The sequence below is a fragment of the Neolamprologus brichardi genome, chromosome 10 (genome assembly GCF_056152115.1).
Source record: "Neolamprologus brichardi isolate AB-2024 chromosome 10, ASM5615211v1, whole genome shotgun sequence".
In the NCBI taxonomy this organism is placed as follows: domain Eukaryota; kingdom Metazoa; phylum Chordata; class Actinopteri; order Cichliformes; family Cichlidae; genus Neolamprologus; species Neolamprologus brichardi.
Window position 1 is genome coordinate 33,587,958 of NC_142113.1, and position 27,318 is coordinate 33,615,275.

The 27,318-nt window shown below is 48.6% G+C and overlaps 1 protein-coding gene across 3 annotated transcripts; it reads right to left on the reverse strand.

Annotated features, from left to right (window-relative positions):
* Nucleotides 1-282: 282 nt before the first annotated feature.
* Nucleotides 283-20,649, reverse strand: nup98 (nucleoporin 98 and 96 precursor). 3 transcript variants are annotated; one of them, XM_087847571.1, is made up of 35 exons: nucleotides 20,502-20,649; nucleotides 18,383-18,491; nucleotides 17,899-17,994; nucleotides 17,333-17,518; nucleotides 17,007-17,149; nucleotides 16,797-16,904; nucleotides 16,522-16,702; nucleotides 16,271-16,437; nucleotides 14,665-14,802; nucleotides 13,697-13,832; nucleotides 13,519-13,611; nucleotides 13,275-13,409; nucleotides 12,967-13,100; nucleotides 10,909-11,096; nucleotides 10,693-10,809; nucleotides 10,371-10,563; nucleotides 9,932-10,031; nucleotides 9,734-9,847; nucleotides 9,481-9,619; nucleotides 8,452-8,629; nucleotides 8,088-8,252; nucleotides 6,401-6,640; nucleotides 6,010-6,142; nucleotides 5,680-5,927; nucleotides 5,323-5,507; nucleotides 4,819-5,081; nucleotides 4,476-4,745; nucleotides 4,198-4,355; nucleotides 3,767-3,907; nucleotides 3,473-3,609; nucleotides 3,177-3,398; nucleotides 2,719-2,960; nucleotides 2,317-2,471; nucleotides 1,761-1,872; nucleotides 283-1,611 (listed from the first exon to the last, which is right to left on the reverse strand). In XM_087847571.1, the coding sequence occupies exons 2-35, from the start codon at nucleotides 18,459-18,461 to the stop codon at nucleotides 1,415-1,417; spliced, it is 5,493 nt and encodes a 1,830-aa protein (XP_087703697.1). In that variant the 5' UTR covers nucleotides 18,462-18,491; nucleotides 20,502-20,649; the 3' UTR covers nucleotides 283-1,414. The 3 variants fall into 3 exon arrangements, with proteins under 3 accessions (XP_087703697.1, XP_087703696.1, XP_087703698.1); XM_087847570.1 differs by having other exon boundaries at nucleotides 13,275-13,412; XM_087847572.1 differs by lacking the exon at nucleotides 14,665-14,802 and having other exon boundaries at nucleotides 13,275-13,412.
* Between the last annotated feature and the right edge of the window lie 6,669 nt (nucleotides 20,650-27,318).

Below are 27,318 nucleotides of genomic sequence, written 5' to 3' on the forward strand. Positions count from 1 at the left end.
AAAGAACGAGCTCTGTGGTGAGTTCAGGTTCCACGGAGGACGTCGTGACGGGGACACTCGTGACGGGGACGAACAGGCTTAATATTCTCAGCGAGGTCATGTTGGAGCTCTGACAGACATTAAACCCACAACTCTGGTTCTGCTGTGGCTTTAATGTCGTTCTGACCTGTGCAGGTGAAACAGCTTCACCCAGTGTGTCTGCTGGGTTTGTTACGACGTTTATTCACAGCTACCTTTAGTTGATCCCGAGCTCAAAGAACATTAATAATGTGAAACAACATGTTTATTTCTACTTGACTTTATTAAAAATATCAAACATGAGGAAAACAAGCAGACACACAGACACACACACACACGGCAGCATCGCTGAGTAAACGTCAGTTTCAGACAAACAGTCCAACCGATTTCACGTTGAAAAACAAAAACATCGTTGGCGTTCATCTACAACAGAAAAAATAAATGAGTAAGCAGAGAGTTTCACCTCCAAAGACTTTGATCCAATCTGATAATAATCGAGGGATAAAAACGACCTGATATTCCCGTTTGATTTCCAAAAATATACAATATTTATATAATTACAGTGAATCTCGGGCCGGCGGCTCGCTTTGGGAGGAAACTCTTTACTTTAAAGCTGCGACACTAACGATCTGAGTTACATCCACACAGAAACACACCTACAAAAATAGAGCGTCAACATTTTACACATCCGCCGCCACCTGCTCTGATCACACACAGACGGCCGCTTCTAAACCCACCGAGGGGGAAACACCACGTCGACCCGCTCTCTGAAGGTCAGAGGTCAAACAAGTTGGGGTCACGTGGAGTTTAACAGAAAGGGGAGGAGACTGCTGTCAGCGGGGAGCGTTTCTGGACGTTAAAGATTGAGCTTTGTTTACTCTGAACTGTCCCGTTTCTTCCCCCAGTTTCCTGTTTATTAATATTTAGTCAGCAGGTTTGAGTCTGATCACATGATCCTGATGTTTCAGGAGAAACTAATGAAAGAATGAAAAGAACAAATACCCTGAACGATTAAACTGAAGGTGGTTTGATGGGAAAAATCACCTCCAGCCTCAGCCTGAGGTTCCTGCAGAGGAACGTCGGCGGCCTCTGGTGGAGGGATTCAAACCTGCAGCCCTTCATCACGCCGGAGCTCGAGGTCGTTTTATTTTATTGAAAATAAAGTGAAGAATAAATTCTGATGATCACTCAGGAAGTATTTGAACCTTTTTTCTCTCACTGGTATCTATGATGTCACTGCAAATCTCGTGTCACTTCCTGTTTGGTTTTAAATCTGAGAACAAGCTAAAAGACTGACAGACGTGGGGTTAAAGGTCACACACGGCTCGCCTCATCTTTTATGGTGTCAGTTTCAAGACGTTCGAGCAGCCGAAGCTTCTCGTCCCGCCCTGCGCTCTCATTGGCTGACGATGAGCTGTCGCAGGTACGACTGCGTGAGGCCTCGCAGCTCCTCCAGCGTGTAGTCCTCGGGCATCGGCAGGCGGCTGATGTGCGGCGCCAGCTGGGCGAGCGGGATGCTGAGGGAGTCGGCCGTATCGCCCTGCTGCAGGCTCAGCACCGCACGCAGGATGTTCGCCACGCGCTTCGCCATTTCTGCAGAAAAGGAGGGGACCAGGGGGCGGGGCTTTGTTAGATCACCTGATGTAGCTGCGGAAGCTGTTCAGACTTTAAACTGCTCGTTTCTGTCCCTCCCCTCCGTCTGACATCAGCCAATCAGGACAAAGATGCAGTCGTTCTCTTACCTGATTGGGCGAGGCGGTCTTTAGCGGTGCGGCAGGGCAGGAGCTCGATCCTGCTGCAGAGAGACGTCACATCGGTGTAGAGACGCTCCAGCTCGTAGCCGGCGTTTTCCATCTGACAGCGAGGACAGAAACACGAGATCAAACTCGGCGTGAGGACAAAACAGTCACTCAAACACGTGAAGACTTTACAGCATTTCACAGCATTTTACAACATTTCACAGCCCTGCTTTCAGATTTACTCCAGATTCTCCAAACACTGTTGGATGTAACCACGGCGTGCTGCGTGAAGCAGTTAGTCGATGCTGCTCGTGTTCATCACTCTAATGCAGAAATGAGCTCGAGCTGCGATCACATCGTCACCGCCTCGTGTGAACGCCGCAGACGTCAGAGATGTTTCTACGACTTTAGAATTATAATAACTGCATCACTACTTTTATACTTACAGTAACTTTGCTGCTTATACTTCAATAAGTATCCTAATGAAGTACTTTTACTTTCAAAGAACGGTCGCCCTCATCGAGCTGAGAATCAGAAACACTCAGAGGGCGTTTGGTACCTGCTGGATGTCCTGCAGAGTCTTTATGACTCTGATGTAGTCGAGGTAAACCCCCCCTGCTGTGTCCCAGTCCTGGATGGTGGCGCAGTGCTCGGGGAGCGCCAGACCCTCCAGGAACTCCAGGAGGTAGTCGTGGTTATCGTTGATGATGCAATCTGAGAGAGAGAGGGGGAGCGAGAGAATCTCTGAACTCACACATGAAACCATGGCGATGTGTGGACTCGAGCGCCCTCGGCTTTTTAGACTTTCATGAATGAAAAAAATGCAGCTCATCGTGTTTTTTAACCAACCGGAACTTTACTGTAACCATGTAATGATGTAATGATGCTAATTATTCAGATCAGAGGAGTCTTTTTTGACTGCAGGACGTGGTTCAGACGGCGTGTGAAAACAGGCGTCTACCTGAGGCCAGGTGCTGGATCAGCAGGCGGTGGCACTGGTTCCAGTATCGGGCTCGGTACAGGTGCAGGGCCTGCTGGTGTCTGTCGCCGTCGCGGTGGGCTCGGGTGGCCTTGGCCTCGTGGATCCACTGCTCCGGGATCAGCAGCTGCTCGGTCAGGAAGCGCTCCCTGCGCACCGAGTCCTCCGTCTCCTGCAGGGGGCAGTGCAGCGCCAGCATCTCCCTCACAGCTCGCTCCCTCTGACTGAAGACGCAGAGAAGAAGATCAGACAGGAAATAACGAGCTGAGATCTAAAGAGAGGACGGCGTCACAGAACAAAGTGGGCCGGAGTGCCATCAGCTGAGCGCCATCAGCTGTTTCCACGAGACTCGGAGGATTCAAAGATCCGAGTCGCTCTCTTTGGCTCGGAGCCAAGCTGCTGAAGAAACGCCGTAAGTGCTGGCGGCGCGGTGAACGTACGTGTGCTCGGGGATGTGCAGCAGGATGAAGACGGCCATGTGCCACAGGCCGGCGCTCTCCAGCTGCGCGGCGTAGCTGGCGTGGAGGAGGCCCTGCCGTGGGGCGCTCAGGTGGGTGTAGTGCAGCGCCTGCAGGACGCCCCACAGGTGCCAGCTCAGGCGGTAGTCCAGGCGCTCCCAGGTGACGGCGAGAGGCTCCAGCAGCTGCTGCAGGCCGTAGTGTCTGCAGGGCGACAGGAGAAGCGTTAAATTGGCGCTCTGCACACTTTAGCCAACGAGCGGCTGAAGCCTGCTTACCTGTCGCTGTAGAGTTTGAGCAGGTGGAAGCAGAGGTCGTACAGCGGCCGGTTGGACGCCTCCTCCAGATCTGGCTGCTCCGCCTCCAGGTATGGAGGCAGGGGTGCACAGGCGTACTTCCCCGCCTCACACGAGCCCTGCAGGACAGAAACAACGATCAGCACGAACACAAGCAGGTCACGAGCTACACCCGTCACCGCGCTGCACACTCCGCCCTTTAGCTTTACGAGCGTAAATGTAACCTGAACGCTCGACAGGCAGAAATGAAGTCAACAGAAAATCACGGCGGCTCACCTGAAAGGCGGCTTCGTATCTGGCGAGGGCGTCAGCCACAGAGGCAGTCGGGGGCAGCATGAACCAGAGGTGGACCGCCACGCAGCGCTTCCAGTCCAGCTCGGCGCACACGTTCACCAAAGAGTCGGTGGACTGCCACACCTGCAGAGAACACCGTCAGCATCCAACCACAGCTGAAACTGAGGCTGTGCAGATCTCTGCAGCCCTGACGTCACACACTGCTTTAATTTATTAACATGGATGAAACGACTCTGGAACATCTGGAGTGACTGAATAACCACGAGAGACGCTCATGAAATTATTTGTTTTACACACAGTTGATTCTTTGCTGGTAGGATGTGATGCGCCAAAACTAGCAGAAGGTGGCGCTAACTCACCACAGACACTAACACCACAGAAGAAGATAATGCATGTGTGACATGGTGTCATACCGGTTTCCCGGCGAGCAGAGCGAAGATGCGGAGTCGCTCCTCGGGCAGGTAGCAGTCGGTCTGCATGCGGTGCCAATCGGCGAGCTGAAGGGCGAGAAGGTCCCTGCAGTACTGAGAGCCCACGGCCTGAGACAGCAGCAGGGACAGACGGTGGTCTCCTGGACGCACAAAGTTCAGTCTGAGGTTTGATTACAGACTGGAAACGTGTCGCCGCGTCTACTGAGCGCCACATTCATGACTCATCGCTGCTACTTCCTGTTTGAGCGAGTGAACCTCACCTTCCTTCTGGGCGAGTCGGCACGCCTCGCTGATGCGGTTTCCCGTCAGGTAGCTGAAAACTGCGTCGACATGGCGACCTTTCCCGGCCAAAACCACCTCCTCCTCCACCCTGTGGGAGGCGCCGCGGGACAGCCAGGCCGAGAAGCTCCGCCTCCTCTCCAGCTGCCGCTCGTACTCGCTGAGCACCTCGGCCTCCTGATCCGAGGGGCCCAGCCGGCCCCACAGCGCCTCACACAGAGTCCAGACCTCGGCCCAGTAGCCCAGCAGCGCTGCAGCAGAGAGAGCGTTTAAACCGGCGTCGACGCCAACGCATCAGCTTTCAGCTGTGATGTCATCACTTACGCTCAGCGTCGCCTCGTCGGTCTTTCAGCTCGGCGATCCACTCGGCATACTCGTGCAGCGCCGCCACGCCGGGCCGCGGTCGCACCGCAGGGCACGCGCAGCTGTCGGGGACCTCCACGACGCTGTGCTTCAGGCAGATCTCCAGGGGGCGCTGCAGCACCGCCTGGCTCTCTTCATCTTCCTCTTCTTCGATGGTTTTCCCTCTGGGAGGCTCCAGACCCACCACCTGCTCCACCACTACCTTGTAGGGGCTTTCTGTGAGTCTGCAGAACCAAATCAAGCAGTTTAATGGAGCTGATCTGTGGAGGGCGCGCCCCTCGCCCTGCTCGCCGGCGAGGAAGTAAAACCATTTAAGATCAACAGCACATTACATCAAGGTGAACCGTACAGGCAGATGCAAATGTGCCTGTACGGTTCACCTTACATGATGGAGCCATGTTGTCATGGTAACTATAGACGCAGCCTGGCTGATGTGTTGGCGTGCGGCGTGTTCGTGGCTCTTACGGTTTGCTCCTGGCAGGTTTCGGCAGGAAGCTGAAGTCCGTCTTTGCCGTCAGTTCTTGGTGCTCGAACTGCTTGGACGTTGGCGAGCTCAGCCGGCTGCCGCAGTGTGCGAGCGTCCAGCCGGGACCCCACCCGACCCGGAAGGAGCGCACGGCGAACAGCCCGGTGTCCATCAGTAAACCTCCCTGAAAAACAGCGGCCCGACTTTGAGCTTCGGGGGAAAACCTGCCGTTCACATGAAGCTTTACAGACTCTGACCTCTGACCTCTAAACTGGGTTTCTAAGTGTTAATAGGACTCAGTGACACGTGATGTCACTCTGAGCACTCGAGGTGTTTCCGACCTCCTGAGCACCAACCTTCCCGTGAGTGATCGACTCCTTGAGGGGGACGGGGCCGCCGAGCCGCCGAACGCCAACCGTCCTAAATGAAGGCTCCGGAGTCCGGGAGGGCAGCATGAAGGGGGACGGGCCAGGCCCCGCCCACTGCAGAGAGCGGGGGGCTTCGACGCCGGCTGGAGACGGCCGTGATGGAGGAAGGAGAGGGCGGGGAGAGTCCGACAGCTGAGAGAGGCCCGAGGTGAACCGAGCCTGAAGGAGGCCGCCGACTGCAGAGACAGAAGTTTGATTACGTCTCCGCCATTTTTACTGAAGCCTCAAACTGTGAGGGAGCGAGCGGGCGTTTCGTACCAGAGGGTCGGCCCTGAGCGGCCGGCAGGACGAGGCGAGGAGACGAGACATCCGTGGAAACCTTCATCGCCGCGTGATCGTGGAACATGTCGGTGTCATCGTCGTCCTCAGCAAACAGAGACGCCTTCATGATCTGAAGACGAGACAAACTGAGTGAAGTAAACAGGCTCTGGTTGCCTCGGTAACCCCCTGATGTAGCCTCACACGTCTGAAACATGTTTAAACATGTTTACTAAAGAAGGTCAGAGCGGATCGCCGCGTGACTCAAACCATTTCCTACCAGTCACGTTAATGATTGCATTTATATAACATTATGTATTAAATGCATTATTCACCAAAACAACAACAGGCCTTGTGATGCACTTCCTGTGGGCGGAGCTCATAGCTGTACCTGGAGCGCGTGTGGGTTGATGCCCAGTGTAGAGGCTATGTGGCCGGCTGCAGATACGCCGTCGAGCTCTGAGGAGGCCAGACCGCCGAGCTTGGAGATCGTCGTGTCCGTCTCCCCCGCCAGCAGGTCGCCGTCTTCCTCTCCTCCCAGCATGCTCTCTGTCGGGAAGCTCTGGGTGATGTCAGCCATGTCGCTGTCGAGCTCGATGGCGCCACCCTGGAGCTCCATGATGGCGATGGACTGAAGGCAAACAGACATGGCAGTGATTTTGCTGAGTTTTCATATTCAGAGTTTACAGAGCGCGCTCTTCATAGACGATGTGGGCGGAGTTCAGAGATCGCGCCACCTGATGGCCCCGCCTCTATGTTACCTGTGGTTTTGTTACTTTAACACACCTTCATGTTGGATCCTGGACAAACGTTTGAACGTCTCTTCTTCGTGTTCCAACCTCAGACGTTCAGATGAGTAAAAATAAAACCGTCTGAATCGAGCGAGCACGCATCGACCTATTTTTGTCAAAGTAGGTGGGAATAAAACAGGCGGGTTCTCCTCTTTATCAGCCAATCAGAGCCGAGCTTCTCTCTGGAGTAACGACCATCTTCACACAAAGTTTACAGACCAAAGTTCAAATGTCTTCATTAACTTTATTTGTTTTCATTCATTTCAACGAGAAAATGTTACATTTTGTCACAAATTAAATCAGGTTTCTATAAAAATCTCCCTCAAACTGAGTTTGTTTACCAAAGATCAAACAGTCTGTCAGCGTCTAAACATCACAACACAAAACAGCAAAAAGTAGATGAGCGAGGCGAGATGACCCTCGGGCGCTGCTACAAACAAAACTGACCATTTTAAATCCTCCAAAGAACCCTGACCCCGAAACGACCCCCGCCCCACACCTTGAACACCTTCCTTCCTGCAGCTTGTCTGAGCTGTGGACACGCTGCATTCTTCTTCTACTTCACGGCTTCTGTAAACCTGACCCGACCTTTCACCTCGCGACCCTCACAGGTGATAAGCCCGTCGTCTGTTCCTGACTCTCGGAGAATCAAGCGTCTGCGATCGCAGCGCTCGATGTGTCTGTTCTTGTTTCCCAGAGTTTATCGGTAAAAGGAAAAAGTGAGAAGTTTTTGGCTTTGAATATAAATATTTTGGATTCTGTCGCGCCGTTCTTCGCTCCTCTGTCATCGTTAACGCTGAACTTCCTTCGTTAATCCTGTAAAACTCCTGAATGCGTCTCGTTGTTCTCAGACTTCATTACAGCAGCTCTGTTCCTGACCTTTGACCTTTATGTCACACAACTCCTTCACTCATAAATCACCGACGTCTGACAGTAAAAGAATTTAAAACGGAAAATGTCACACGCTTGCCGGCGGCGCCGTGGCGCCAGTTCTGCCTTTGTCCAACATTTCCCAAATGATTAATATGCGAGAGAAGCCAGGGTCATAGGTCATGTGTAATCTGCATCCACGAATCAGTGGTGACGGAGCCACTGGTGGAACTGGTTCCACATCAGGCAGAGTGCCGACGCTGCTCAGAGTGAAAATGATCAAAAAACTTAAAAACAAAAAACTGAAAGTCTGGTTAAAATCGACCTGCAAGGACACCATTGGGTGAAACACTCCTTTAATCAGTGGCATCAGTGAGGAGGAGGAGGGTGAGTGTGGGGGGGCGCGGGCTGCTCTACCTGAGCCTGTGGCGCCACCTGCTGCTGGGAGGGGGGAAGCTGCTGCTGCTGCAGCCGGGAGGGAGGGAGCGTCGTCAGCGTCTTCAGCTTCTTGGCTTCGGCTTTCGGCGGGACGTCCTCGTCTTCGTCCGAGTCCTGCAGGCCGTACTTGGAGAAGTGCGCCACCTGAGGAATAAAGAGGGAGGAGTCAGATACACCTGAGAACCACACAAACAGAAGTGACTCATTATTTTTATCTAAGTGTTGTGGATCTGAAGCCGCTGAAAACATTCAAACATCAACGATCGTAAACGAGGACTGTGCTGATGTTCATCAGATCAACACTCCACAGCGGCGGGCAGCGAGCGTGCTCCAACAAACTGACCTCGAACACCCAGGACCCGGTCTCAGGTCGGTACTCCAGGAAGCGAGCTCCCTGCTTGCGCGACGCCTTCTCCAGCCGGCCCTCGTAGTTCATGTCGCTCAGACGCTCGGGGCTCCTGATCTGGGTGCAGGCCGTCTTGTCGTTCGGCCAAACGCCGTCCAGAGTCACCTCCGCTCGCCTGCGAAAACACAGATCCACATCAGGACAGGAAGCGGAGGCAGAACGCCACAGGTTGATTAACCCTCTGAGGTCGAGGGTATAATCACACGTTTTTGACCACTTTTGATTTTACCTTTAAAAACTGTTCGTTTCCTTTGGTATCATTGTTCATTTTAACACAAAATCAGACAAAAACATAAAATCCAAGTAGGAAAAAGTAAGATTTACTCCAACAACCACAAACATGTTTAACAAACCATTTTCATGGTTTCGACTTGAAATGCAAACAGAAATTTTAAAAACTGACGCAAACGTTTTGCAGAAATCCATTCATCTAAAAATGCAGTTAAAGTGTTTTTAACCATTTAAACCTGTTTATAGAACAGTTCAGTGTTCTGCCACAAATGATTTGTGCCACTCCATAAAACTGTCACAGGACAGAAGAGCACATCACTTCCTGTTTCCCACCTGGAGGCAGTGTTTACATCATACTCTGCCTTCGGTGGCAGAACGGTGACATTCAGCAGTCGCCTCAGTGTGTAGAGCTGCCTGCTTCGTTGTGCACGTCAAAACACTAACTACACATTCACACGCTGAACAACACATCTCAAAACTCACTCTCCCCTAAACTTCCTCTTTCTAAACAACCAGATGTCACATGTTGCCATATCATTTCATGATTGGTCGATATGCTAAATTTTTCCACCAATAGGGAAGGGGGGATTTTTCTTCTCGCTGGCCAGCAGCGAGCGCCGTCCTTAGTTTTAGAAAAGTGAGAGGTGAACGAATCCTGTAAGTAAACTGAAATCTTTTTTCCTTTGAGACGTTCGTTTTGGTTTGTAAGGTTTCCCGTCACCTCCTGTCGCTCACCTGTTAAGCCCCTCCCCCTCCGGCGGCTTGCTCTTGTCGTCTGGGTACACGATGACCTCTTTGCGTCTGAAGTGGACGATTTCGTCAAGGTTCAGTCCCGACACGTTCACCTCGCCGGGGAAGAAGACGGAGCCGTAACCTGAAAGAGCAGATCGGTGAAGAGCGGTGAGACAGCTGTCCAATCAGAGCCGACTTCAGCTCAAACCTGTTAGCGTACGACTGAAGGATGACATCACACGTGTGCAGGCGGTACCTCTCCTGCCGATGGTGAAGTTCTCCACGATGCACTCCCCGTTTTCGTCTACCATGTCGGCGAGCTCGTCCATGGAGGGGATGGTGTAATAGCCCACACGATTCAGAACGATGCCTGAAAACAGGAAAGCAAACGTGCATCTTTGACCAGCGAAGGAAACGTGGACGGAAGCTGAAATCAGCGAGCAAGCTCAGTTACCTGCAGGGTGCGGAGACTGCTGGGACAGCTGCTGCTCCTCCTCGCGCTCCTCCTGCAGAGACTCCTCGCCGAAGGACGCAGACACGTCATCGTTGCTCAGCTGAAAAAACAAAAAGCAAAACTGAACTAGGAACCGTGATTGTAGCGTGCTGTGCCGCCTCGGGCCACTAGGTGGCAGGAAAATGTAAAAGTTAGAAGCAGTGAAGAAAACGAGGAGCCGGAAACGTGATTAATGTTTCTAATTTGTTCAGCTGATGTTCGGGACTCGAACACTGATTTATTTGTGCCGCTGATTCTGCAGCTCAGCTTAAATCGGCGGTTAGTTTCGTGTTCGTGGTTAAATCTCACAGCTGCTAGTTCATCATCCGATATCGTGACCACGTTATTGTGGCGGTCGTTCTCTGCTAGCGACGACGCGCTTGTTTGTTCTGGTTCTGACCTCGAGGCCGTTCCTTGAGCCTTTGTGCATGTTCAGATCGCCGATGGTGTCCTGCAGGCTGGCGTGGGCGCGGCCCTGTGGGATTGGCTTGGCGATGGGGTTGACGTAGAACTGGGTGACCTCCGGGTCGTCGTCGGCCCGCCTGCCGGGGCCCGCCACCCTCCTCAGCTGCTCCTCTTCCTCCTCCACGTGGCTGCAAATAGGAGAACATGGCGAGGGGAGGAGAGAGAAAGGAAACGCCTGAATCAGCGCTGCAGTTTCTACGGTCATGTTACACGTTTGACTCTCAGAGACGTGACAGCCAATAGGAACGTGGCGAGACCTGTGTCCGTTCTGTGGGTACTCTGACGGCGAGGCAAGGTCGTCGCTCTCCTTGTTCAGAGGACTGCTGTACTGACTGTTGTTCAGGTTCTTCAGGACGAGCTTCTTGATGCTCTTCCTGTGGAGGAAACGGACAGCGTTACCTGTCGGCATGCGCACGGTCGTATTTAACTTTGCCGCTGCGTGGCGAGCGGAGGCGTGGCGAGCGGAGGCGTACCTCGGCACGAAGGCTCCGTTTGTGAGCGACGGCTCGTCGTCATCCAGGCCGTCAAAAAGCTGCGACTTGGAGGCTCCGGAAGACGTCAGCGCTTTGGGCCGCACCCTGGTCGCAGGACGCGGAGTCAGCTTGTAGTGAGTGGGCGTGGTCAGAGCCTTCTGAGCCGTCGGATTGGTCGGTTTCAGGCGCTGTCAGAACAAAGAAGAGATGCAGATTACAATTTACCTCACAGCTTTGTATTACTTTATGTCATAAATTCTACGTTCCCGTCACCGGTGAGGGGCGGAGCCTCCCAACGGTTTGTTTAGACGAGGTACCGACAGCGAGGAAGTGAAACCGCCGTGACGGCAGCAAAAAAAAGAAACTAGGCGTGGGCGGTATAAACTAAACAGATTTTTACTATACCACAACAACAAGTTGACGGTGTCATCAAGCTGCACCTGTTTTGGTCGAAAGCATCGCAGCAGCTGCAAATTATGCCGAATGACAGTAATCGCGAAGAGACGAAGTACGTTTGGAAGATGAGGAAAGCCAGAAACTGCACTTCCTCCACTTCTGTACCATTGATTCATTAATGCTGAATCCTCTCACAGCTGCTCTGTTCCCGTGTTGTTGCAGTATATTAATGACTAACCTCGTATTGTGGATGGATTATCTCAGTTGTTCTCCTGACTGAAGTTTGGTCCTTTTACAGCATCCTGCCATGCGATTGCATTTGTTTAACCATCGAGAACACTCACGTTAACTTTTATTGAGTGGAAAAAAGTTAGCTTGTTTATATTATGCTAACATAGCTGTGTCGCTAGCGGTCACATAGCACAACATTATATACCAGCTAGACAAACTTCAGTAACCCTACAAACGTCACTGCTGTTTAGTTTTCTGTCTTCATTTATGTTGGAAGTGATAGCAGAGCTGTACGTTTGAATTTTGACAGAAATCTCTCAGTCAGAACATGCTATATCGTGTTTAGGTGGAAGCTAGCGAGCTAACTTCTTGCTAACTTCTAACTCTGTTAAATGTAATAAATTCCGTTTTCATGGATGCCTGGATGTTAAATTTGACTGTTACACCTGGTAAAGCAGCAACGCTGATCCTTTTGTCAAAGATGAAAGAATTTAGACAGTTTTTAACTCTCAGTGATGCTGCAGTGTTCGTTTGACTTTGGGATCAGAAGTGGACAGAGTTTAGGACCCAGATTACTCAGCGAGGCTCCTGACTACAGCTGCCCTAATGCTCCGACAATCCATCAAGTGGTGCGGCTTCGTAGCTTAGCAAAGTTGTACTAAAACATTTTGACTGATTGCTGCGCACCATGTAGCACATAAAATCGGTTCAAGGTCAGTAAGCACAACCAGGATTCATACATAAGGCGCACTGTCGACATCTGAGAAAATTAAAGGATTTGAAGTGCGCCTTATAGTAGGGCTGTTCGATATAACGAAATGTATCGGATAACGATATAAAAACGTCTATCGTTTGTTTTGTTGTGTCGCAAAATAAACTGTTTACAGCAATATTTTTCATGGTTTTGATGGTCACTGTAGTTATTATTAATTTCTCAAAGTTCTTTCTCTTATATTTAATATAACCACACTACAGACGGACAAGCGCCTGTTTTTATGCGTTGTCGTTAGCAACAATGACGGTAACAGCATCGCGTGTCCGCTTGTTTATGTTCCACATAAACCTTTCACAATAAAGATCAAGATCCTGTTGAGACTTTTCAAAATAAACTGAATCACGTGAAAGAGCAGATTATTTACGGATGAGAAGTAAAAAAGACGTCAGGTGCTAAAAAAATAAACCTTAGACTCAAACGTTAGAACAGGCTTTTCCCCGCAGCACGCCGTGTAATAAATACAAAGAAAACGGCGGCCGTTCAAATTTGTCTGGGTTAGTGTGGGCGGAGCCTAATGCAGGGCAGAAGCTCCAGTTTGACGGCTTCTTTGCAGTGAAGTTCAAACTGAAAGCAAATCCTCATCTTTGGATCTCAATACAATTTAAAAATAACTTCATACATGAGCAGCTGGAGCTCATCGGCTACGTCACCCTTACCTCCTCCTTCTTCTTGGGGTCTGAGAGCGGGTTTCTGAAGAGCGGCGAGTCTCCGTACGGCGAGTACGCCAGCACGCTGAGCTGCTGCTGCAGCATGGCCTGCTGGGCAGCCGCTGCGTTGGGATCTGTGAGGGCTGGAAATGAGAAGACGTTAACGCTCCACGTGTGCGAGTGTGGACGTGAAACAGCAGCCGGAGGTCAGCTTGAGGCACATTTTTACCAGCAGCATAAAACAAACATGAACGAACTAAATGATGACGTTTTAAAGCATTAATCTGTCCTCATCTCTAAAACATGTGGCTGCTCACCGACGGGCTGCGTCGCTCCGAATCCCAGGGTGCTCGTTCCACTGTTGAATCCCGTTGTTCCGAACGTTCCCATCGTTCCCAGCGCGGTGCCCAGTTTGTTCTGGGTGTTGCCAAACAGTGTCTGCCCGGGGCCGACTGCTGGACACACAGATGTGGACAAACTGACTGTTGAGTTTTTTTCTGGCTGACTGAGCAGAGGTGAGTGTCCCAGTTAAAGCAACGAGGCGGTTACTGGGTGTGTTACCTGTACCGAAGCTGGTTCCCAGTCCGGTCCCCAGCGCTCCGGTGGTGGACTTGTTCCCAAACAGTCCTCCTCCAGCAGGGTTTGCACCGAAACCTGCAGCCAGACAATCAAACAGGACGAACTGAAGAGCCGGAGGCGCAGAAACGTCGACATCGTTACATATTTTCAGCCGACTTACCGAAGGTGGAGGTGTTGGTTCCGGTTCCCAGTGTGAGGGTGGGCTTGTTCCCAAAAAGGCCGGTGGTGGTGCCGAAGGACGGGGCACTGGTGGTGGTGGTGCCGAACCCGGCTGTCTTGTTACCGAATAAACTCTGCTGCAGAAGCCAAAGTCACAGGATACGTAAAGGATCATTCAAACTTAAACTCAGGACTACAAAAGAGCTGCGAGTGCTCAGAGAAGACGACGCGTAACAGTGACGCACAGCTCAAAGAAGCATCTGCCTGGAAACACACGAGCTTCCCCGCGTGCTCTGGAATATTTGTTCTCCGAGTCATTAAAGGCATCCTCCTGAAAACAGGCGCACTCGTTAACTCTGCTTTAACCGTGAGGGTGCAGGGTAAGACTCTCACACTGAGCTGCAACCCAAACAGATCCGTAAACGATAAGTTATTTTTTTACAGTTTTGTCCTCCTGTCACTTCACTATGAAAAACCATAATCGCTGATTTATTTCACAGTTAACAGGTCAAAGTTCACAGATTGTTAACAGCAGCTCTGCTCACGGATGATGCTTAAACGTGTTAGTTTAACAGACTTGCTAACTTCTACCAGTAAAGACATTAAAATCGATGTTATTGAGCTTCTATCTTTGTTGTACATGCGGTTGAAACTCTGCAGCACACGTCCTGCTGCATTCGATCATCCATCTCTTTCCCCGCTTTCATAGAATAAAGAATAAGTCGTTGCTTCTTTATATCAAACTGTCCTCACAAACAGCAGAGCACACAGGCAGGACACGAACGAAGCGCCGTGTCCTTCAGACTGAAATCAGACCGTCTGTGCTTCATTCAAACTGTATTGACAGAGTTGTTTGCATCACAAACAAGAGTTTGATGAGGGGAGGAGCTGCTGCACGCCGGACACACACACACACACACACACAAATAATTCACAACTGGACAATAATGGGTCTGCTCTGATCCCAACCTGAGTGCCGACATTCCCAAATCCAGTGTTGGTTTGGCCGAACAGGCCCGTGGCTGTCCCGAAACCAGTGGCGGTGCTGGTCTGAGCTGAGCCGAACAAGCCGCCCGACTGAGACGCCGCCGTGTTCCCAAACAAACCCTGAAGAAACATCCAAACAACCTCACTGTGACTTCAAACAGCTTCAGAGTCAAGAGAAAACATGCTGCACCGCACCGACGCAGAGGCAGCTGAACGTCGAACTGAGACGACAGCAGCGTTGGCAAGTTACTTTGAAAAAGTCATTATAGATACTAGTTACTTCTTCAAAAAAGTAACTGAGTTACAAGATTCTAAAAGTAATTAATTAGTTGTAAAGTAACTATTGCTTTACTTTAAAAAACAATGTTTAACGCTCTGGGGTCCCGGGTATAATCGGCCATTTTTGACTAGTTTTGATGTTTCCTCCACATTTCACCTTTAAAAACTGTTTACTTTGTTTGGTCTCATCAGCACAGCCTCACGTGTCTCAATTTACAGTCATGTTTTCATTTTGACAAACTGTATTAACACAACTGATCTAAAATCAGACAAAAACATAAAATCTGAGTAGAAAAAGTTATTTTTACTGTAACAACCACAAACAGGTTTATTGATCATATTTCATAACTTTAAATGCAAATATAAATCCTCAGTTTTAAAATCATATCCACACGTTTTGCAAACGAAGTTATTTGCAGCAGTTTACCTTTGACCTTTTTTTTAAAAAACCATTTCAAACTGTTTACAGAACAATCAGCTGTTCTGCATTCAACAAGACGCCACACAAAATGTCATGTTGCCATTTTTTGATTGGTCGACATCGTGCATTTTTCCACCAACACCAACGGGCTGTTTTTGTTTTTTTATTTTTTTGCTCATAAGCAGAGCGTGCTCGCTGCGCTGTCCTTAGAGAAACGTGACGAAACTATTGAGGAAAAACATGTTTATCATGACTCTGGTTTTACTGGCCGATCAACACAATTTATAAACTGGCACCTTGTTGCTTTGTCATCTTGAAGTGGTCATGTGATTGTCTTACCATGACTACTTTGTTCTTCCGCGGTCAAACAGCATGTGATTGTTTTGCCCCCCGAGCTCCAGGTGTTGTGCCAAAAAGTGATCGTCGGGCAGAAAGTGATCGCTGTCCGCAGGAGCGCAGCTGTTTAAAGCTGTAGAGTCCAGACTACTTACAGATACTTCCTGCAGCTGATATAAGCTGCTGTAAGTTGAACACAGCTTCAACCGTCTGTTTGTTGAAAAACAGTAACGCGACCGCGCTGCATTTTCTTGTTAGTAACTGTAACGGCGTTGTAACGATAGAAGTAGTAATTAGTTAGATTACTTGTTACTGAAAAAAGTAACACCATTACTTGTAACGGCGTTACTCCCATCACTGGACGACAGCGCGTGCTTTGGCTGCTAAACAAAAACTAAACTGAATCAAAGTGAAGCCGCGTCTGCTGGTTTCCACCTGCAAACACGTCTTTACTTTTTGGGGCTGCAGGAGTGAAATTGTGTGAAAATGAGCAGCAACCAAACTCAACCTGATGACAACGTGTCACAAACAGTGAGGCGGAGCTAATCTCACCATGCTGCTGGTGTTGGCCTGTCCTATCGTGTTGGTGTTTCCAAAGGAGAAGCCGGTGCTCTGGGCGGTGGTGGTCGCACCAAAGGGCTTGAAGAGGCTGCCGGCCTGCTGCTGGGTCTGCTGACTGAACAGGCCGCCCGTGGTCGCGCCAAAACTGCCGGTAGTTGCTGAACAGACACACACGCACGTCACTTCACCTGCTCTCGTCAACACTTCTTATTATTTGTGGGCTCTACGTCACAGCTACTTACGCCCTCCGAAGGTGCTCTTGTTCTGGCCGAAGGAGAAGCTGGTGTTGGGAGCCGAGGATCCGAAGAGGCCGGTGGTGGCGCTGGACGTGGCCGTGGCCTGGCCGAAAAGACTGCCGGTTCCCGGCGCCATCGGGTTGGTTGGGCCTTTCCTGCCCGCCTGGTAGTCCTCCAGCCTCAACTCCTGCAGGGAGAGGAAGAAACAACATCGTCAAACAACAAAACTGAGTTTTTAGTGGCTGCGTTTAAGAGCCGCAGCCAGCTGAGTGAAAACGCACCTCCAGAGACTTGTTCTCGTACTCCTTCATGGCAGTGATGCACTGGTGCTTCGTATTGATGCTCGTTGTCACGCCCGCCTTCACCATTGTGTCACTTCCTGTCGGAGGCTGAAGGAGGGAAAACAAATTTAACACAGAGCATAAAAACAGTGAGACGAAGTGTCTGAGAATGAGCAGAAAGACGATTAAAGGGGAAGAAGAGTCGCTCACGTTGAACTTCACGGTCGTTCCCGGCTGCTGAGTGGCGGAGAACCCCGAACCTCCAAACAGGGACGTAGCCCCGCCGAACGGGTTGGAGGTGGTGTTGGTGGAGCCGAAGAGGCCGCCGCTGCTGCTGGTGCTCGTCCCGAAGCCTGAAGAGAGAGTTCACGTCATTACAGGGCGAACAGAAGGAGAGTCGGAGCAGCTTCAAATCCACAACAACGAAACTGTAAACATGCTTTTTGTTCTTTAAGTTTCTGATTCTCTCGTTGTCGTCGCTGCGGGGATTTATCGTTTTTAATAAAAACGAGAGTGAGGGTTTGGAGGGTTCTCACTTCCAAACGAGGTGGCTTGCTTGGCGCCGAAAGCATTGTTCTGCTGGGAGAAGAGTCCGCCGGTGGTGCCTGTGCCAGTGTTGCCAAACAGGCTGGTGGAGGTGCCGCTCGCTGCGCCGAAACCGAAGCCGGTGCTGGTGGAGGAAGTTGCCGGCTGGCTGAACGTGCTGGACCCAAAGAGCCCACCTGAAGGAGCAACACGGACAGGTCAGCACTTACGAGTTTTCCTTCTTTAGACACGCCCCTCATGACTGAGCCGCCTCTGAAGGATCGTTTTACTGGATTTGTACAGAACAGGCCGAGAGCAGAAAGGAAGCTTTGAACCGACAGTTTCTCTGCAGCCGAGCACACATCAACAAAGCAAAACTGAAAAACCACATGAATTCATCGGAGACAGCGCCGAGCTGCGTTCAGGTGCGGTTTAGGATTGTTGGAAAATCTCATCTATGCACACTGAAACACACTAAACAACACTCGGTGCCTTATGAACCTGTGTGTGTGTGTGTGTGTGTGTGTGTGAGAAGTTCTGAAGCACCACAAAAATGTTTGCTGAATGAAACACAAACCTGGTTTATTCTGCGTGGATCCAAACAGTCCTCCAGTGTTTGTCGTCGCCCCGAACGCAGACGTGCCGAAGCCTCCCGTCGTCCCGAAGCCCGTGTCTGGAGAAAAGAGACCAGATGAAGACACGATGATTCACGTCCACCTCCATCAGAGGGAACTACGTTTTTCTATCTGTGAGATATTTAGTCTCTGCGTTATCGCAGGCCCTCGCGTTGCAATGATCAGTCTGCTGATAGTGAAAACATCGACTGTCTCCTGACGTTTCACTTTTGTTTTTGTAAATTTGAATCTCCATTACGCTTCAGGAATTCAAACTGAAGCGTAATAAAACTCTGTGTGTGTGTGTGTGTGTGTGTGTGTGTGTGTGTGTGTGTGAACATCCTAATGATGTGCTGCTCTCATCGTTTCTTCCACATTAGTTTGGATATTTGGCATTTCTGACTCGCCCGAGGTATCGAGCTCCTGTACAAAAAGAAATTCACTTACTTTGCTGACCGAATGTGGACGAGGTGCCAAATCCTCCCGCCCCGCCACCGAAGGGCGTCCCAAATGATTTGTTGAACATCTTGCCCTGCTAGCAGGACAGCATAAGTCTCTGTGGACACAAACACCACCGTACAGTTTAGATCACAAACGTTTATCTTCAGTCCCACCGACTAACCGATCGAGGCAGCAGATGTGCAGCTTCTGTTTTCTGCTGCCGTGTTGGTGGTGTCTGATGGAGAGCAACAGCTTCACTTAAACCCACACTGGATCTTTCAGGTTTAGCTTGTATGTCTGTTTAGGGGTGTGGTTTACTGCCGCAGGTAACACAATGACCGTAGATCCTGCCTTAAAGACACTTTAGTGTCCCAGCTGAGTAAAAACCTTCTGAACAGCAGGAGGAAAACTTCTCTGACGTCACTCAAATTAAATGTTTGACAGACATCAGCTTCTGCTCTGAGAAACCACATTTACAAACAGAACTTTGGCTTCAGCCTCACATCCACAGAGGACTTCAGAAGAGCCAATGAGCATGACTCATAGTGTCACGTCTTTGGATGGAGGAGCCGGAACCAGAGGAAATGCCGAGCTCTGTTTTTAACCCAGACGTGACGACAGAGGAGCGTGTCCAACCATGAAACTGCACTCTCACTGGTTCAGACCAGAAGCTCCATCCAGCTGTTAAACTGCACATGCAGCAACTGTTACAGGCAGAAGAACAGCGGGACTCAGCATCTGCAGTGTTACTCTCTACAACAGGAACACACTTACACTCAGCCGCTGCAAAGCTCGGACCAAAAGCTCTACAGCTTTTATGGAGGAACACCATCAGGTGGTGTTCAGCTTTGTCCTGTTGTTGCTCATCAGTGCAAACGCTGCTTCTGTGTGCAGGAGTGCCCTTCAGCAAGTGTTTGTGGGAAGGAATTTAATTACAACAGTACTCACAATCCTGTGATTTAGGCCTGTGACTACAGTGTTACGATGAAGTCTTCTTGTGTATATTTGAGAACACGAGGACAACGACTGCTCTCACTCCTGATTAGAAATCACTGCACTTCCTGTTCTAAAGCATCTTTTGTGCAGGTTAGGTGTTCTCGACCTCCTCTGAGTACATTTGACACACGACACATCGGCTCTGATGCGTTTTAGATGAAAAACAAATCTTTGTGTTGGATAATTAACTCTGGGCTCTTTCTACATGTTCGAACAACATGCAACAGCATTTCTCCTACAGAGACACTGAAAATCACACATTCACTGACGGCGAGGCTTTTATACCTTTACTCATTCAATATTCGCACCTTGTTTTTACTGTGGTTCATCTGTAATGAGGGTTTGGCGTGTGTGACATGACCCTCTTACACACAAGAAACGCCAGGTGTTGATTCCAGCTGTGGTTTGTTGTTTTGTTTCAAATCATGTTTTTCATTTATTCTCTTTGTCAGGGATGGAAACAGACACATGAAGCCTTGAGTCAAACCTCTGATCTTCATCTCGCTCCACGAATCCAGTCAGGAAGCATTTAAGGAGGAATTCTTTAAATGCTTCACGGGTACAAAATGACCCCAGCTGACGGAAACTGCACGCGTTTACCCTTACCCTTGTTCTAATGACTTCTGTGAGCACATTATCACGCTATCGGTCATTTCTCGCCGACCTCGATTCGCCTCCACGTGCGGCTAACCGAGCTGATCCGCCGGTTAGTCACAAACATCCGAAACACAAACGTTAATGTTGGAAAAACTGGGCGGGTTTACAGTAGGTGCTATTCCGGCTCCTAACCGGGCGAGTCCGAGCCAGACCAAACCAGCTCCAAACCGCAGGTGAAGTCATGTAGCATTATTTCCGCTCCCGCTAACAACAAGTTAGCTCCGTGAATCTAGCCGACACACACCGAGCTACCAAACAGCCGCGTCGCCCGGTGAAGAGGACGGTGTAAATGTTTAGATTACCCCGTTACAAACTCATCGTTGTCCTGGATGTTTACGGGCGCGCAGTTTAATCACTGTTACGAGTTACCTGCGTCAAGCTAATGCTAAGCAGCTAGCTAGCTTTGCGGCTAAGTGAACGATAGCAAAACAAAACTAAGACAGACAAAAGAAACGTTTTAAAAGACACTGACCTTTAACACCAATGTGACACCCGCCTCTCTGTTTGCCTTCCGTCCACACTGACCAAGCTACAGAGTCAGAAAGTTCAGCGATGGAAGCGCTTTAGCTCAACATCCACCGCACAGCTTTGTCAACGAGGAGGGAAAACGGCCCCACGCAGCGTCATCACGCACTTTCATACGTCCAACGTCACGACGACACTGCAAATAGCACCTAAAAACAAAATCCAAACGCCGCCGTTTCGTACACATGAAAATAATTAAATAGTATTATATCTATATGTATTTAAAATAAAAAAGCATGAAATCGCAACCTGTCTATATTTATTCAACGATACACAGGAAGTCTGTCCGATCACGAACTCAGCAATGGGAGTGATCCCCACCGATAACGCGTTAAAATGATACTCATATAAATCGGTGGTGCAGATTTGGCTGAAAGCGTGCAAGAAAACATTTTGCCACCTCTTTCATGCTGTGCTGAGAAGATTAAAGATCAATACACTTAAAGAAGATCAATACAAAAACTCTGTTTTTGTGTCTGAAGGCCTCAAAGCAACAGACAGTAACGCGAAGCCTGTTTATGTACGAAAAAAGGAACAGCAACGATATTTTAATGCTATATACACTTTTTATATTTATTTTGGAGGTCTCTGTTTCCCACACCATCAGTCTGAGGTTCTGAAACTAACAGCAGCATCGCTTTTCGTTGAAAACACTCCAGGTTTAGTGAATATTCTCCTGCAGAAACCTGAAAAGGAACAACGTCGGTCTCTGGGGATGAGAGACATCAGGAAAAAGTTTGAAATAGATACTTTTCTTTATTGTCACTCCATTAAACGTGGACAGCCCAAAAAGTTGATTCTGTTCATCTAGACCAGGGGTCCCCAATCCCAGTCCGCGAGGGCCCTGCAGTCCCTGCAGGTTTTAGATCGCACCCTGGGTCAACACACCTGACTCACATGATTAGTTCATTACCAGGCCTCTGGAGAACTTCAAGACATGTTGAGAAGGTAATTTATCCTTTTAAATCAGCTGTGATGAATCAAGGACACATCTAAAACCTGCAGGGACACCGGCCCCGTGGACTGGGATTGGGGACCCCTGATCTAGACGTTTTCAGTGGGAGAAACGTTTCATCATCAGGTGACTTCTACAGTCTCAGCTGACTGCAGGTTTCCAACCTTATAAACAAGACATTTGCATAATGACTGAAACTAGCACCACTGAATGAACAATGCGCAGTGAGGTCAGCTCCTTGATCATTAATATGATTTGTTTGTGTCAGGGACCCGATCCTTGGGGTGGACTGATTTTTGGCAGAGTGTGTTTAGGGGTATAAAAGCCACAGAGACGCTGTGTTTAGAAAAATATATAGTATATAGCATTTGTATTTCTATTTTATTCTATTGTATATAGTATTTTATTTTATTTTATTTTATTTTATTGCATTCCAGTGTTTTCTAATTTCTGCTACATAACTTTGCACTTTTGCATCTTATCTTATCTTAGTGCAGAAATGTTTTGAAATTATTTGTTTTTATTTTGCATGTCTCGATAAAATCTACAGCGAAGTTCATATTAAACCAGGCTGACTGCAGGTGGACACGGAAACAGGAGAAACACAGCTGCACTGTCTCCCAGTTTGTGGATTTGGACATGAAAAACTACAGCTGGGCACACTGTTCTTAAAAGTAACAGCAACAACAAGAAGTATCTATCGGCCTGATGTCCTGAGGGCAGACCTCAGCCTTCACTCAGCCTTCAGGGTGAGTCTGATGCTCTGGTCTCTGAGCTCATAGATAAGGGTGCTCAGAGCTCTGCAAAGAACGATAAGACACGTAGAAGCATTCTGCACGAGCACAGACACTCTTCTTGAAACCGTTTTTGAGGTAAAAAACGGTTCACAGTTGAAGAAAGGCTGAAGCTCAGCAGTGTGTTACGAGGATTCAGGGCCAAAGCTGTGTCTGTGGAGGCCGGCCTGTCTAACACAATACCAGCAGACACACCGAATGTAGGGATGTATGAGAGAAACAGACGTTTTTGTTCATCTGCAGAATCAAACCATACCGATGGTGGTGGCACGCCTCAGTAACACACTCCAGAGACACACACACACTCTCCCACCCCCCCCCCCCCCCCCCCGACACACACACACACACACACGCACACATGAAGAGAGAGACAGCGTATGCGTTGTATGCAAACGTTGTATGCAAACGTTGTATGCAAACGTTGTATGCAAACGGCTACTAAACAGACATCATAATTCGTCATACAATGAGAACAGGACAAATCAACAACTGACACTGACTAATTAATATTATATTATTGTATATATTTTTTGGAGTTTAGTCTGTTACTGTTGCTATTTTTACCATTTCTTCTTGGAGGAACTGTAACCCACATAATTTCCTTAGGGATTAAGAAAGTATCCTGATTCTTAATGTTTTTGGATACATGACCTGCCATTATCCAATGACACATCTGCTTACCTGTATCTTTTGCTTGTTCCTCCTTGTAGGAGTCATAATTAAATGTATTGAATTTTAATGATCACTGGGTTTTCATTTGTTTGGTTGCTATGGTGATGTGAAATGGGAGTCACGTGGGTGCTAGCGGCGACATTAAGAGGGCGTTGTCAGTCTGTCATTCACTGGTTTGATTTTGACAGAGAGGAGGGCTGGGTAGCCCTAGTTTTTGTTGACCGCAGCACAACGAGTTTCCCCTTGTTGCATTAGAGCCTGTGATGTTTTAAGAGTTTGAATCGCAAACGATCACATTGCTCTGTAAACTTTTCAAGCACTTTAATAAACAAGCAAGCAATTCCACCTCTGGCATTATTGCGTAAAGTTGAGAGGCAAATAGGCAGGCTCAGTCCCCGGCCTCTAGCGACTGTGGAAGTCGCTACACTCCTCTTCTTTTCTCTTTTTTTTAGAGTTTAAAAACGGGTTGTGTGTGAGACTTTAAATCAACAAAATATAAAATATACATTTTAAATTGTTATTGATCCCTTTACCCCGAGTCCTAAAGTGTATATTTATTTTTTTTACTCTTAAATATTTATTGTTTGTTTTCTTGCACTGCTGTAACTGGAGCCTCGTCGTCTCGTCTCTCGATACACTGGACTGTATGTAGCGGAGATGACAATAAAGTTTACTTTGACTTCAGCAGCGAGCATGCGCACCGAGGGCTCTCGCGCTCACTTTTCGAGTATAGAATTTCGAAAAAACATCGGTGCAAATTATAAGTCTGTATCATGATGTCTGGTGTTTTCGTGTTTGTTGGTTTGTTTGTAATTTGTTTTAATTTGCGAGTTGGAAATTTCCAGCCAGCCAGAGCATCCCCCGCCCTCTCCTCCCTGTGCCGCAAGCAGCAGGCGCACCTCGCAAACCGGAGGGCGCCCTTACTCCCAGCAAATGGGCGATAGAAAACCAATGCCATTCCCAATATGCGCTGGCATGATGTCGGGGCAGCATGAGAACGAGCCGTGATGCCGCCCCCACCACGATGCCGCCCCGGGCAACCGCCCGTGCCGCCCGTATCTAAAACCGCTACTGCCCATAGCAGTGCTGCCACGTGTGTGGACAGAGATGGCCCATGTGTTTATTTGGTAGTTCAATGAAAGGCTTCAGTTAAGACGGAGGAAAAAAAAATTGAGTTCAGATTTGAACTTTTTTCATGTTATACAATATTTGAAATTTTATTTAAAAAAAACACTACATTTTCTGAAATATTTGTGGGTGTTTTCTTGTTTGTTTTTTTTTCCTACTGCTTGAACACTAAAGTGGTCCTCACATGAGATAACAGTGCCAGCAGAGCCCACAGCTAATTTTTGTTTGAGACCCCCTGCTTTGGAACAACAGAGGTAAATTAGCAGTGAGTGCAGCTGTAGCCAATGTAGGCTGGAGTACTCATGCTGCTCGGGATCAGAGAGGATCTGGAGGGAAATCAGGATGTGACTGAGGTGGACAAAGATGGAGTGGTTCAGGAACTTTCTGATGATTTTATTAACAAAAGCCAGAAACAGAGCAGAGGTGTCACCAACAAGGTGCTAAAATGCTTAGGAGGAGTGTTAGACACAGTCTTTAGGTCATCCTCTTCTCTGATGCACACCACATAAGGAACTCTAACTTGAAACACAGGGTTTCTCACCACAGAGCTTCAGATATCTTGGTTTTTGGTTAGTTTTTGTTTTTATTCTTGTTTTGTTAGAGAGACACTGACGAGGTGACCAGAGGTTCAAGCAGCCCGGGAAACAAATCAGCAGCACAACCTGCTCAATGAGAGAAGATGAGTCTGTGTTTGAGGATGGAGAAGTAGCGCCATCTGCTGGTGGCTAAGCAGATTGCATGCAGCAGTTGTACTCCGTTCCACAGAGACGGTGCATGAATCTGTGACACCTCCAGAGCCAACAATGAACTGAAGCCAGTTTTGTCTGAAGAAGGCTTTCTCTTTGGTAAATGGATTCTTCATACAAGCACCTTTTCCATGCTTTCTATCTAACATTCACATTCTGATGGATGCATCAGAGAGACACTTGGCGTTAGCATCTTGCTTAAGGATATCTGACATGCAGACAGGGGTCGTAACACCAATGACCTGCTCGACCTCCTAAACTACAGCCACCCCATTGTTAACCATTCCTCACCGTTGGTCCCGTGACCGTGGTTGGGAGACGTAAGGGGAGATAAATGTGTTAGCCATTACTGCATATAAGGTGGGCATAGTTTTAACTAGTGCACCTCAGTGACAAAGAAAACATTAGCTCAACTACGGTGTACATACATGTACAAAATAAAGCATTTCAAGTGCCGTAAAGTAGGAAAGAAATTACACAATTGTAACTATTACATGGTGACTGGGAATAACTAACTTATCCTACCATCTAGGAAGTAACAAATACAAATGGACAAGTGCATGTAGATAGCCCCTTAGGTTTTTCAGTTACTTTTTTTTTCTTATATCAACACTCAAACAATTAAAAAAAGATACAGCCCTCTTAAACCGTTGTAGCTAAGACTGTAGGAGAATGAAATGATTTAAAACTTGAACTGAATCTTCAGTCCTACTTGGAATTGTCCATAGTAGATAAATCGAGCTAAGTGACCCACACACCATACCGGTTTGGTGCTCTGCGCCGACAAGTTGGTCGTTGAAACTGCTGGCTCAGAAGGCCTGGCTCAGCACCGCACCCTCACCATTCTCATGGTCTACATGGAAAGGGGACAATGGGACAAGCACAACTGGAGCGGGATTGGCTGCAACTGAGATGGATGGCTGAGAGAAGCTGGGGCTGTTGCCAGCTGCAGTGGAGAGCAGACTGTGCAGACCCAGATCACGGTCTGCTGGGTCATCCTCTAAAGTTGGTGGTGGGACCTCCGTAGGTGACCAATGATGAGCTTGATCCAGGACCCAGGTATTGTCCAGGGGCTCACGGCAGCGATAATGCTCTAGGTCGTCATGGTGGACAACTTTCACTTTAGACCTTGGGTTCTTTAGACCTCGGGATCCGATAAACTAGGTCATCCAAATGCCCCAGGACAATGAATGGTCCTTCATACGATGGAAGAAACTTTTTGACATTGTTCTTGAGGTGACGTGTTCCTTTGATGAGATATGACACAGGATCTCCAATCTTGTAATGTGTGTGGCAACAGTTATTGTCATATTGTCTCTTTGCGTGCGTGACTGACTCAAGCAAGGCTTCCCTGGCGATGAGGTGGGCCAGCTCTAGCCGCTTGTGCATCTGTTGCACATACTCTGGAGCTGAGGGTTGGTTGTCTGGATCGGGAGGTAAAGCTGCGAAAAGGTCCACTGGCTCATTCAGTTCTTGGCCGAACATCATGAAGTTTGGGGTGAAACCTGTAGCACTGTGCTTGGTCGCCCTGTAGGCCATAACAGCGTACGGGATCATCAGGTCCCAGTCCCAATGGCAACGTTCTGCTGTGGAGGCCAGGATCTTTTGGGAGAGTGGCATTGAAACATTCAACCTGGCCATCTGACTGGGGTCGGAATGGCGTTGTGTGAGTCTTGTCTATACCAAACAAACTGCACACCCCCTGGAACTCGAATTCGAAATTGCGTCCCTGGTCACTGTGCAGTGCTTGAGGTATCCCACAGCAGCACACCCACTGAGAATCAAAGACCTCAGCGACAGTCGCAGCCCGTTCATCTGGGATAGGAAAGGCTTAAGTCTACTTTGTAAAGTAGTCTTGTATCTCAAGCACATATCGGTTTCTGCGCTCCGTCTCATTCAGTGGTCCCATAATGTCCAGTGCAATGCACTCATTTTGGTCTCCGACCCAGACAGTTCCCATCTGAGCTTGTGGTGTCTTCATTAGCTAATTGTTAATTACTTGCTAATCTTAAAATGACTGTTCAGTACTAAAACTGAAACTTAAAGTTTCAGTTTTAGCTCTCACCATGTTCGCCTTGCTTTGTTTTAGTATTCATGTTTTTTCAGCCTAATAAATGGCTCGCTTTTTTGTTTTAACTCAGTTCCTTCTGCTTTCATGTCGGCACCTGGGTCCTCCTCACTGCCACACAGCCAGCTTCAGCCAGACTTACACAGACAAAAGAGGGCTTGAGGGCTGTTACGGTCCTGGGTCTGTGATTCATTGTTTTGTGTTTTTGGTTAAAGTTTTATTCTTCGAATTATGGTTTTCTGTTTTATTATATTTATTGTTCCTGGGTTCTAGGTTTTTATTTTGGATTCTGAAGCTCTCAATTTACGGGTCGATGTACGTCCCTACCCTCACCTATAGCCACGAGCTGTGGGTAGTGACCGAAAGAACAAGATTGCGGATACAGGCAGTGGAAATGGGCT

Bases quoted from the DNA above. Each gene is read 5' to 3' on its own strand.
- nup98 (XM_087847570.1), bottom strand. From the start codon at position 18,461: ATGTTCAACAAATCATTTGGGACGCCCTTCGGTGGCGGGGCGGGAGGA. The intron at 17,995-18,382 runs GTAAGTGAATTT...TCTTTTCTCCAG, and splicing joins GTCCACATTCGGTCAGCAAA to ACACGGGCTTCGGGACGACG. The intron at 17,519-17,898 runs GTTTGTGTTTCA...TTGCTCCTTCAG, and splicing joins ATCCACGCAGAATAAACCAG to GTGGGCTCTTTGGGTCCAGC.